The 13,324-nt window shown below is 40.1% G+C and overlaps 1 protein-coding gene across 1 annotated transcript; it reads right to left on the bottom strand.

The window, feature by feature from the left end:
• Positions 1-71: 71 nt before the first annotated feature.
• fgf2 (fibroblast growth factor 2) lies at positions 72-9,876 on the bottom strand. The gene is made up of 3 exons (XM_039813246.1): positions 9,268-9,876; positions 6,065-6,168; positions 72-1,508 (listed from the first exon to the last, which is right to left on the bottom strand). The coding sequence occupies exons 1-3, from the start codon at positions 9,443-9,445 to the stop codon at positions 1,323-1,325; spliced, it is 468 nt and encodes a 155-aa protein (XP_039669180.1). The 5' UTR covers positions 9,446-9,876; the 3' UTR covers positions 72-1,322.
• Between the last annotated feature and the right edge of the window lie 3,448 nt (positions 9,877-13,324).

Below are 13,324 nucleotides of genomic sequence, written 5' to 3'. Positions count from 1 at the left end.
TTTGACACATGGTTGTCAGTATTACTCATATTTAAAGTATATTTAGGACTGGAATTATGTTTGCAGTGTGGTTTTTTTTTTTTCACACAAGCTGTTACCTTTTGAAGAAATGCGGTGCAATAGGCTGCGAACTACAAGAACAAGAGATATGCCACTGCGGTGCCTGCAGGACTGTAGAGTTTTATACAGTGTATTTAACACTTTTTGGTGGCCATGTTGGAAGTCCATATCTGGGCTGCCAGCAGCTGATTTCATTTTTAAATTCTGCTGTATTTTTAACTAGGAATACTTCAGGTTGTGTTAACAAGCAGAGTGACCAACCGTAGTAGCTGAACATACACAGGCAGAATTCAACATTAGTGGCCAGTAGTTGCAATATTATTATTGGCTGCCTTGCTCAATTGGCGTACTGACAGGTCAAAAAAAGTAAAAATCATCTTTTTGTTCAAGTTAACTGCTTTTCCCTTATTGAACTAGACATGATTGGCAACAATTATCTGGTATTAATACATGTATAAATTATGCTCTAGTGCCATGCTATATGGACTTTTTTCACAAATCTCAAACTTAGAATTACAAAAGGGGAACGCAGTTTTATCAAAAACAATGGCAAGCTCAGGAAACCTGTTCTGTATCCATTCATCGTGTAAAGATAGTGAGTAATGTAAAATAATTAGAATAAACAATATTTAGTGCTTGGGTTTTGTTTTGAGTTGGTTTAGTGTGCTTAGTTCTTTTTTTATTTTGTCAAACCATTTTGTAGCACAACATTCTTAAATTCAGTTACTTAGTACAATCCATCCTCTTTTATCAAGTTATAATAATGTAGACTTAAGTGCATTTTCTTAAACCTTTTTTATGTAGGAGACATGTTTTAACTGAATATTCCTCTATATGCCGTACATCTTGCAGCTAAACTCAGACTGCAGTTTACCCAGTAAGAAGTTGAAATGGTAAGAAGCCAACTTGTTATCAAATGGTTGCCGCTTTAAATCCCTCAGCCAGAGAGTAAGATCTGTGAAAGTAAAATGAACATTGCCGTACTTTAGGGGTGAACTTGAGCAAGGCACCTGGCTCCAGTTGCACTATAGCGTAGCAGTTGGCTGGTCCACAGTAAAAGCCTGGTTTTACTGGGAAGCAGCCAAGTGTGAATGTGTGCCATTGTTTGAAAGTAAAAGCTGAATAAGAGTTCAGGATATACCAGTTGAAAAAGCATCACAGCTATTTTTGGGCAATGATGATGGAGCACTTGGTCTTCATTGCCGTCACATCTTCTTCATTGCTGCCACTAAGACGTTAACATTTCTCAATCAGATCCCAGATTAGCACTTGGCAGACATTGGAAGAAAAAGAATGGCCTTTTGACCCGGGCTAGTTTTGCTTCCAGACTTGTACTGGCCAGTCCTCTTCAGTGCCACATACATGTGTGGGTACTTCCTGGAGCGGTAGGTGTTGTAGTTGTTACTCTCAAGCCGTTCTAAGAAGTGGCATTCATCTGTTGCTCGTCTCTGGAGAGAAAGACACAGAGGGATAACACATACATTTAATTGAATCTGCTGTTTAGTGAGGAACTGTAGGGGGTTCAGGGGATTTAAATAGGAGAGCAAGGATTACATCTTCAGCCCTTTTCATACAGGGCAAAGAACTACTGGGGCACCATCCTATCCCAATACACTAAAATGAGCTTGCAAACGGTGAAACTAGTGTTTAAAGGTGCCCTGCCAAACGTATTTCATTACTTTGTGGTAATGTCTGAAGTTCTACCATGGACTCTGTAACATTTTTTGTGGAAAGAAATGCCTTGGTTACCTTGTTTCAAGCCATTCTAGTGTGGTATAGAAAGCCTGCAGGAAGACTCAGCTCGATTTGTGCCAGTTCTCATTAATATTCAACGAGCTAAGCTGCTTGACTCTGATTGGCTAACAGCTAGCCAATGAGAGCCTGGATATCAGCATCTTTTACCCAGCGCAACTGGGCGAGCTCATGAATAGTAATGAGCTCAGGCAACACCACATCAGACTGAACAGCTTTTGTAATTGGCCTGATTTCTCTGCTTATTTCTTTTCAGTGGCTAGAGCTGACAGAGGAGGTAGCAGTTCATTATCATATTCACGACATAACACAAACACGTATGGATCTAACATATTTAAAAAAAATACAAGTAAAAACGGTTTTGTGTGGCAGGGCACCTTTAACATTTCAATAAATGGAAACTGAAGTTAGGTCATTCTGTCTGTACGATTAATATAAATGGTATTGTTTCTTTCCAAACTGCTAATAATGTTCACTGTGTATGTACTGAAAATTATTTCTGTAGTGGCATTTCATCAAATATGTTATTTTATTTGGATGATATTTAATTGAATTTAATATATGTTGTTGGAAAGGGAGCCAATGTGTAATGCTGACATTTAATGACATTAAATTACCACATAAAACACCCAGAGCTAAATGCCATCTTTATTTTTGAAGACTGTTAGTTTAAAATAATTTCTGCTCAATGTTTCACACTTAGACATTTTTTTAGGAAACCATGCCTGACCAGGGACATTATTACAGATCCAGTCAAGTGTTTGTTTTAGTTCAGCTTCCTTGAATCACGATTAAACATGGAGGTTATCAGGCTGAAATGTTAAACATGAAAAAGAAGAAATGTTTACATACAGAGGACAAATCCATTAACTAAACAAATTCAGATGTCTTGGACAAACGTGGATTTGATAGGTATACAAATGACAAGGTTTAAAATCTGCCAAAGATGAAGATCACTATACAATACAAACTAAATAAAGGCTTTTGTGCTGTCATCTGTTTTTAGTGCTCACACTATCCCTAAGTTTAACACGGGCCTTTGTAGAAAACCTGAAGAAAACATTAATTACGGAACGTCTGGCCAAAATCTTGCTGTCTCGCTGGGCGTTAACCTCTACCCTGTCCAACAAGAGGCTTTTGTTTTAGTTTCTGTTATTACTTGACCATGACCGCACAGCTATGGAGCTATTAGTCAGAACTGCAACAACCACCCAGGGCTTTTGCAGGGACATGCAATTCATTATGCAAAAGCAGTAGCGGTGGGTTTTCTTTGTAATTGGAAGAACCACTGAACCATTGATCACCAAAGCTAGTACAAGCCTAAACATATCTAGGACATAGATATATATTTTTACAATACATTTAAAGCGACTTTGAGTTCGTGAAAAGCGCTATATAAATTCAATTTCTTTCATTTTTGAAATTAAAATTCATTATCTAAGGTTTTTTTTTTATATTTAGGAATGTTATTTTGTTAAAGCTATAGTGCGTAGTTTCTGTTGCCCCCATGAGGAATTCTAAGTAATGACAACAAAGCTATCGGCGCGTCCACATGATACAAGCCTTCTGTGATCGCGCACCACCCCCACCCCTCCGCCATACCGTTGCTAGTAGCCAAGGAGGACACGGAGGATTAAAAAAAACATGATGGACTCTTCAGAAGAGGTCATTATCTTCACTTGAGTTTCTGCGCGTGAAAGTCGCCGGACGACACAATCTTCTGAACATAGTCATACTGAGAAATCCAGAGAGAGTTGTGTGGAGCTGATAGTCTTTATTAACTTCGTAGCAACTCATTTGGCAACGGCTTGAATGTAACGGACGTTCATTAATATCAAAAAGTTACGCAGAGCTTTAAAGGTTTAGGGTGCAGTTAATATGAATATAAGTCCAGTCGTGTACAGATGTTATCAAATGTCTGTATCAACTAAGGTGTCAGTAGTGGCCAATATTTGTCAATTATATTAGCAAACATCTAATACATAGCAGATGACTTCTGCTTCTAGGTAAAACATGTTCAAGACCAGACCGGTCAAGGTGCTAAATTAGAGGGAAAGAATTGTAATTTCTTTGGCAACATATACTGCCTTGTCTTTTTTTCACACCACAAACGGTAATCAGAAGAGAGTTAATATCTTGTGGTTTTTTTTATGATTTTATTAGTAAGAGCAGAACATAGAGCAACGCCTTGTGTGGCAGCTGCTGTAGCTTCTCATTAGGGAGGAAATGCTTCTTGCCAATTACATGGACTGTGGACAAGTCTTCACAACCACCGAACCACATCAGTCACCAACACTTCACACTTGCCGCTGAAAAGCAACAACTTTGTGGAAACAGACCAACAGTGGTGCCAAATTGGTGTTGGCTACTGTTAATGAGCATTCAGGAAATCCTTCAGATCAGTTTAATTTGACAGTACGCTGTGTAACGATACAAAATACAAAAGGCTAAAGTTAAGTTTCTTAACCTAACTTGGACTATGCTTTTTGATTTTTCTTTTGCTCATGTGAAACGTGATCACTGAACAACAAAGGACATTATAAAGCCAGTTTATCTGCTGGTCAGTCAGACAATCTGTCAGTTTCTAAAAACGTTTAAATAAAAATACAAAAAGCAGACTTCAGATGTTCTGCTGCCGGATAGAAAGAAACAATACCAGTACAATTTCAAAAAAGAAGGTTCATCTCTCTAACCGTTATTCTTTTACAAATGAATTCCTGTCTCTTCCTGCTTATAGGTGCTGTACTCAAAATACTAAGAAAGTGGTCTGGGATTGCCTCCACACGGCTCTCACAGACCGTTCCCGAACTCTAAAAAATACAGATGCTTTGTCACGGCCCTCAGCATCTGATATTGATGCACAGGGCACTCACATGCACTACCATGCACTCACATGCTCGTGCGGCTGGACCGGATATCAAAATGAATAAAGAAGCTCCGATTACAACACACACAGACGGAGTGTGACGTCATCATTCTCTGCTCAGGATGCCATTCCTCCACTATATCTTTACAAAGCAAATTGTTGTTTACTGCTATATTAATGCTCTGAATGTCGAGTACAGCCCCTTTAAATCTTCATTCAGAAATGTCAAGCCTCTCCATAATTTCTGTTTTCCCACGCTCTCAAACGTCACCATGTCTGTGCAAAAAAACTTGACTTTACATTTTTTACGAACTAATTAATTGTTGGATGCAGCTCCTTAAATATCTTGGTGTTTCTGTCTTTCGTCTCTCTTAGACTAATTAGTCCTCCTCAAGTCTCCGCCTTCCCATCCCCCCCATGATAGTCAGGTTGCCCGTGGAGATCCAAAAGAATTCACAATAAAAGCCTGCAAATACTTGCTTTTCTCGACCAGCAGCAACGAGACTTTTGGAGAAATTCTGGTGTATCCTATATTCTCATGGGCCTGACTTTTACGAAGATGTTACTGTACACAATAATGGAGTCTAATAAAAACATGCAGCTAGTGTATACATATTGTAATAATTATCATAGTGGCATATTTTCATTATCATTTCCAACTGATCTCTCCTTACTCAAGTGGGAATGGGAATATAGGTTATTGTATTTGGTTTTGCAGAACGAAATAACACGCATTTGTTTCTTTCATTTAACGTAATGGGATTTGGATTTGAATACAGAAACCCAAACTTGCTATTGTTGCCATGACGAGTGTCATGTCACGTTTTTGTTGGCAAAGGCAGCTTTAGCGCTGAGGACAAGACTAGAGAATGGAAAGAGAGACAAATAATCGAACTGATTGGATTGTGAGAGACGCCTCAGTTGGACTCAAATTCTGGTCAAAGCAAACAGACGAGGAATAGAGACAAAACTGTTTTTTGTCTCTCTGAATCCCATACATCTACAACAGGACACAATGGAATGTTGTTGTTGAAAACTTTTTTTAGTCTCAGTGCTGACTATGAAAAACGTGTGCCAGCCAAATTATTTCCCTGCGAGGGAGGGTTTTCTTGTCAGGTGGCTAATAAATATTTGGTTTCCAAAACACAGCAGCCTAAATGCTGCTTGTAACAGAGGCAGAAGACATTTACTGTGGGCGTTTAATAGAGATTTGTGAAAAGCACTGTTAGTAAAAAAAAATAAAATAAAAAAAACTCTTTGAACCCATCAGGAAATGCTTGTTTGGTGATTTGATAGGACTGCATTCACAGTCATCTCAAAACTCTTTACAGAACAGAAACAATGCAACTTTTCTTTTTTAACAGAAAAATGATCCAGCTCACTCACTGCTCCAAACAGTCGTCCATCTCTGTTCATGGCCAGATAGCGATTAGCACAGACTCCTTTGATGACCACCTCCCCCACTGAAGTTGCCTGGAGTTGAAGCTTTACTGAGGAAGAAAACAAATGTGTGTTTTTGTTTTGGACAAAATGAACAAAACATTAGTAGTTTGCTTGTGGACTGTTTAGTCAAAGGAAAAAGATTAAGTGCTGTGTTTAATACACCTGTTTTATAAAAGGATAAAGAGGGTATAAACATCCTAGGTACCAGATATTATACACTAAATCACAAGGAAATAGTAATCTCTTTAATTAATGGCACCCTCTTTTAACTCTGTGTAAACTTCTGTTATAAATGATCCAACACAACCAGCAACTCCAGAAACAAATCACAGTAAAGATGGTACAGTATGCGAGACATTTTAATATGAAATATTTGACTACAGCTGTAAACATGAGTAACAAGTGAGACAGCCATGGTCTAAAAGACAGCCTGTGCTTGCTACGTTTTTGCCACAGGACATTTAATGTTGTCTGCAAACTAGTTGAATTTTGGAGTGAAGATCGATGATTAGCTTGACAGCAGAAAACTGAAAGGGAAAACTGTTGTTCAAGAGCAAACATAGCAAACATTTTCATATATTTTAATACTTGAAGCTACATTAGTCAATTTAAGGGGGGACTGCAACAAAAGCAAGCTGACAGGTAGTACATTGCCACACCATATACATACACAGACTTATAAAGTTGTTAAGGTTAATGTGTTAGCACCAACAACACCAATGAGAGCTTTGAGAGTGAATCAACAGTAAACGTGCTGTAAAATCAAAACAATGAGCTAAAAGAGCCTTTAAAGCTCAATGGAGCTGCAGAGCTAGTTAGAAATCTTGATTAAGGTGGCATGAAATGAGCTTAAAAATCATTCAATTTGTTTTTTATTTGTTTTTTATTCTAATTCTATTCTATTAATTTATGTTACATAAACGGCACCGCATTTACATTTCCGCCCATATCCCTGCAGTAAATGAATGCAACACCATTGACATCGATGGTAACATTAAGCTAACTCACGTCAGCCGCTAGACAGTAGCATCACAGTGTAGACTGTAAACTGAGCACACAGTACCTGTTGGCTGTGTGACAGCCTCCTCCACCCCCAAAAAAAAAAAAAAGCGCCGGAAATTAGGGAATATGTTCAGAATGAATCCACATTAAGACGTCAGATAGACACATCTGTCTACAGTTAAGCATGCTGCCCGGATGTTTTGTGTCATAGATCAAAGAGGTGTTCTTCCCTGAAACTAATGTATAATTGGTGTGAGTGTGTGCTGTCGTGTGTTTGGTGTTTACTGGGAATATTATGTCCCACAGTTATTGTGATTACAGGAAAACCTTCCTTCAACTGGGCTTGTCCCTGTACAGTGTGGTCCTATCTGTAAGTGTCCTGGGGTGAGTGATGTAAGCAGGGCAATCATTTGTGCTGATGTGTATGTGCAATACTGTCCTCACAACGCTTTGGGATAGGAAATGTGTTACAAAGAACACCAATGTGATGGAGTAGAGTCACAGCTACACAGTGGCGGAGTGTAACTAAGTACATTTACTCAAGTACTATACTTAAGTTCACATTTGGGGTACTTTAATTGAGTCTTTTCTTTTCATGCCACTTTTTACTTCTACTAATCTACATTTCAGAGGGAAACATTGCATTTTTCACTCCACTACATTAATCAGCTTTAGTTATTTTACACATTTAGAGTTTTGCACACAAAACACATGTAATTTATAAAAGACAATGTTTTATTATAAATGAAACTACCCAACAATTTACAGGTCTACAAAAATATATCTAAAAATGTTTAGCCGATTAAACAATTAGTTGATTGACAGAACGGTTTTGATCGTTTAAGTACATTTTCCTGATGATACTTACATACTTTTACTTAAGTCATATTTTCAATGCAGGACTTTTACTTGTAACAGAGTATTTTTACAGTGTAGTATTAGTACTTTTACTTAAGTAAAGGATCTGAATACGTCTTCCACCACTGCATCTACGTATATTAGCACAAAAATCCCACTTGAGGACCCTTGGATATACTGGGTAACATTACTCCTCACTAACATTTGCACCATTGGCAGGTATGTTATGTTGTCTAGAAAGTTGGCAGGTCAATCACAGCCTTAACAAAAGGACCATTGATGAAGCACAGCTCAGATTACATTCACTGTAAGAAACCATTCTGGTAAAAAGATAAATGATTAATACTGATTCTTGTTATATGACTCACTGTGGCTATATTCCTTTCTGAAGCCATGGTACTGACTCTCTGACACCCAGAATAACAGGGGTACGTTTTTTTTTTATACAAATAAGTCTAACTGAATGTAATTAAAGGCTATAAATGTATTTTAAAAATAGCTCCTCTCTCCTTGAACTGGTTCATACCAGGCATTTTGTTTGGGTACACCTGCTTGAAATGTCACAGTGTATCTCGGGCAATACACTTCCAATTGTGTTTACCTCGGAAAAACCCACATTTTTTCATGTCCCCCCCTCCTCCCCTCCCACTTACTGATGCAACTTAGGACACACACTCAAAAGTAATCAGTGATACAGAGGAACCTAGGCGTAAGTCCAGGCCAATAGTGTTTCCATTTTAATAGTTACTAACTTAAAGAACATTAGAAAAACCTCAAACTTCTCTCACTTTCTAATATTGATCGACTTGGTGGTACAGAGCATATTTTATTATATTTTGCAGTAATAGTATAATTTTTTTATATATTAGTGGGATACGTTTATTGACCACAAACACTCGACCTCGAGATCAGAAATTCACTTATTCTGGCTTTAGGGTTAGTTATTATGACGTATATCACACAGTAAGCAGTTTGAATGGCTGTGACTCAGCATGGGGATCTACATTTACTAAAAACATAAATGCCATTCCATCAAAGCTCCCACTGATTACGAACATTTGAGGTGTCCTTCTCTTGATCTAGGGTTATTAAACTTTCCACAAGTAGGCCTACACACATTTTGGTGTTTACAAGTTCAGAATAAACCTCAGTAAACTGGAAAATTCACATCGTTCCTCCATGATGTTTTTGCTTCACTCCTACTTCCCTGTTGCAAATTAAAAATAACATAAAGAAGCTTTGTGTTGCTTGGCAAAGCAAAGAAGAAGGGGACTGGAAGTACTTACTGTGGGGGTCGTTCTTCTCCCGGATTCCATCCACGCCCCCGTCAGACTTTATCCTCAAGAAGAAGCCCCCGTTTTTACAGTAGAGCCTTTTGGGATCCTTGAAGCCCCCAGGAGCAAAGCTGCCGCTGCCGCCGTCTTCAGGTGTGGAGGGAAGTGTTGTGATTTCTCCCGTGGCCATATCCTCCTCTTTCCCTGCTTCCCGGTGACTGCCTAGTCTCCTTCTTGAGCAGTGCAGGAGCCCCACTGTGGCCTCCCACCTCCAACTCTTGCCTGTTCCCTCCTCCCCTCCTCCACAGAGCTTCACACAAACCGATCCTGGTTAACCCCAGAGGTCAGTTTGCTTGAACACCCCCTCTCAGGGCAGCAAGTGCCCTTTGAGTCCTGAGAATCTGAGGCAGAAGGACTCCCAAAATGCCTCTACCTAACAGCAGATGTCTAAATGTACCATTTGTAGCTGCTCGTCTGTTGTTTTCAGAGCGGGCAGCTGCTTTGCCAGTGTACTTTGAGCACACTGGTGGGGGGGGGGATCCCTTGCTTCCACTCTTCTTGCAATGAAGTGTTTAAATCAGGGCAGCTGGCTTAGATCTGTGTGGAAGGCTTTCCCCTTTGGGCCTCAGTTCGCATGCGCCCTAGGAGCACCAACACACGCCCACTAATGCTCACAGATTTAACCAGCCAACCCAGCAGAAGTCGAGAAAGGAGAGGAGGGCAAGGAGGGGGACGTGCCCTTCTGAGCGCCAAGAGCAGCAGCAAGCATGTGAACAGAACCAGTGTTTTCATTCATGCAGTCTGTTCAGGAGCAAGAAAAGAGACTTTTGGCGAATCACTCAGTGCTATTCATAGGTGAAAAACAACAATGTGAAGTAAATATGCCAGCAGACTTTAGACGAAAAAGCCTGCATCATGAATGAGTGATTTTAATTGCTATTCTCAAGTTCCTCAGAAGCAGCTGAGTGGAGGATCAGTGATGGGATCTGTGCAGGATTAGTTTCTTTTTGATTTTAGGAGTAACAAGGCCATCCATTTGCCAAAATAGGCACTCACTGGTCTGGCCTTCTGGGTAAAAGGTAACCACATCTGAAACTCGTGCTGGACCAGTAGAAAGTCAGCTGTGCTCTAGGTTGACGTCATGTTGGTGATCCCCCCCAAACTGGTCAGTAAAACAACCAGCCAGGCCGTGTGAGTGACTAAGGCCGGAGACTTGTAAGACCTGTGGTCAAAATGGGAGTCCAAACACTGAAAGAGTTCTTATGGTTTTGGACATCCTTTCTGGGAATATATAAATCGAGAACTCTCCAAAAAGACAGGGCTGTTTATTCAATATTTATGCAGAGTGGGTTTGCTGAACGCACATATTCTTCCTATTTCTCATCACAAAGGAATTGTTCCCAGTATATTATTACTGAGTCCCATTTACACCTGTACAGTACAAATGCAAGAATTATCCTTATTAACAGGGCATTAAAACAAAAAATAGCTTATTGATTTAAATGTTTGTCAAGGCCTTTTTAAGTAGGGTTTGACTGATAATAACCCATCACATTAAACACAAGTATGCCTGAAAATTATAATCAGAATTATTGGCCTCTGTGATTTCAGTCTCCCTTGGTCTAAATGCTCCTTAAAGGGGTGATAGAATGATTATATAGGGTATTTCACACTGTTCCTTATGGTCTCCTAATGGGGTATGTAACATTAGTTGGGCTGAAAATGGCCTGGTTGATATTTTATTGGCCCTTATGCATCCCTGTGTTTTGGCCCTATTTGTAACAAGAGCTTTTCTTCCAAATATGGTATGGTCATGAATATTTAGATGAGCTGCGCTGCTTGGTTGAGCCTTAGCCCGCCGCATTACACACATAGAGACGCGCAGCTGATTGGTTGAGCGACTCCGCCATACACACGCATTAGAGGTCGTGTGCTGATTGGTTGAGGGAATCTCCAATACACATACATTAGAAACGACAGAATCTCATATTCCAGACACTGCAATGTTTCCTTACCAAATTCACTTCTGAGACTTTTTTATGCGAGAAATCGACTATATAAAGCTCAAATATGGGCTGTTTTCGAAAATGGATGGCTAATTGCAAATTTGGTAAAACTGTGTGTCGGAGTTCAGCTGCCTGTGTTGCTGGCTCGCCGCCTGGCCTGCCTTCCTCCACAGACCCCGGCTTGCTGTGAGCTCGATTGAGCTCCGACGGCTCTGCAGCCCACAGCACCTCATACCCGGCGCAAAGTCACCGTTTGGGCTGGTGGACTACTACCAAACGCCGCTGCCCTGACAAAGCGCCAGGGCCTGCATCTCCTCTCTTCCTGCTAGCTAAATGGCCCGTGTGGGGAGGGCGGTCAGCGAGCTTGTTACACCAGCAATCTCTTACCAAATGTTACACACATGTCACGCCACTTAGCTATACAACATATAACTATATGTTTTATAAAGCTAACAACGGTGTCCGATTTCAAGTTAATGAATATTTGTGAGGCGCAATGCGGGTTTTGTTAGCTGCGACTGTCCCTGCAATCCTATGTGTACAGATTGCGGCTAGTTAGCTTCATTTTTGGTCGTAATTTGAGTATATTTACAGTTTGAATTTCGTCACGCCACTTATACAACATCTAACTATATGTTTTATAAAGCTAACAACTGTGTCCGATTTCAAGTTAATGAATATTTGTGAGCTGTAAGGGTTTCGTTAGCGCTGCACTATCCCTGTCAACCATGTGTACAGATTGAGCGTGCTAGTTAGCTTCATTTTTGGTCGTAATTTGAGTATATTTACAGTTTGAATTTCGTCACGCCACTTATTCAACATCTAACTATATGTTTTATAAAGCTAACAACTGTGCGATTTCAAGTTAATGAATATTTGTGAGCTGTAAGGGGTTTCGTTAGCTGCGACTGTCCCTTCAATCCTATGTGTACAGATTGCGGCTAGTTAGCTTCATTTTTGGTCGTAATTCGAGTATATTTACAGTTTGAATTTCGTCCACGCCACTTATACAACATCTAACTATATGTTTTATAAAGCTAACAACGGTGTCCGATTTCAAGTTAATGAATATTTGTGAGCTGTATGGGTTTCGTTAGCTGCGACTGTCCCTGCAATCCTATGTGTACAGATTGCGGCTAGTTAGCTTCATTTTTGGTCGTAATAATTATATTTACAGTTTGAATTTCGTCAACGCCACTTATACAACATCTAACTATATTTTTTATAAAGCTAACAACGGTGTCCGATTTCAAGTTAATGAATATTTGTGAATTCCAGAGGAATTCTAAGAGGAGGCTTGCTAGCTCTCATTGATAGAGCTCCATCCAGCCGCAGGCTCTATCAATGAGACTCATGGACAAGCGGGGCGTTTTTTTTTCCAAATCGTTTGTTTAAATAACTCAACACATTATAATTACACACATTATAAGATTAACTAGAATCTGTGGTAAGAGAAATGCTGGCGTAACAAGCTCGCTGACCGGCTTTCACTCCCATACACCGGGCATTTAGCTAGCTAGCAGGAAGAGGGGAGTTGCAGGCCCTGGAGCTCTGTCAGAGCAGCGGCGTTTGGTAGTAGTCCACCAGCCCAAACGGTGACTTTGCGCGTGGTATGAGCTGCTGTGGGCTGCAGCAGCGTCACCGGAACTCAAATGGGCTCACAGCAAGCGGGGTCTGAGGTGGAGAAGGCAGGCCAGGCGTAAGGGAGGCCAACACAGGCAGCACCAGCCTCTGAAGTCCGACACAGTCGGACAAGATTTGCAATTAGATATCAATTTTCGTAAAACGGCGCATATTTGACCTCTAAGTAGTTGATTTCTCGCATAAAAAATTCTCAGAAGTGAATTTAATGGTAAAATAGCATATGAAAAATGTATACATTTTCTGAGATCTGCGCGACCTAGATTCAGAAGACTAACTGATCTCAGGTCAGTTGTGTAGCCTATGTAAATGTTGCGGCGTGACCGTTCTCTTAATACACCCATGGGCTGACAAAGGTTCTGGTTTTTGGGAGGTTTATGTCAACTTCCAGCTTTGTTGGGATTCGCCCGTTTTCAGCGGCA

Source organism: Perca fluviatilis, chromosome 10 (assembly GCF_010015445.1).
Source record: "Perca fluviatilis chromosome 10, GENO_Pfluv_1.0, whole genome shotgun sequence".
In the NCBI taxonomy this organism is placed as follows: domain Eukaryota; kingdom Metazoa; phylum Chordata; class Actinopteri; order Perciformes; family Percidae; genus Perca; species Perca fluviatilis.
Note: the sequence above shows the minus strand (reverse complement) of the source record. Positions and strands in the feature narration are given on the sequence as shown.

Coding starts and splice junctions, on each gene's coding strand:
- fgf2 (XM_039813246.1), bottom strand. CDS start 9,445: ATGGCCACGGGAGAAATCACAACACTTCCCTCCACACCTGAAGACGGC. Junction 6,169..9,267: donor GGAGAAGAACGACCCCCACA/GTAAGTACTTCC, acceptor TTTCTTCCTCAG/TAAAGCTTCAACTCCAGGCA. Junction 1,509..6,064: donor ATGGACGACTGTTTGGAGCA/GTGAGTGAGCTG, acceptor CTTTCTCTCCAG/AGACGAGCAACAGATGAATG.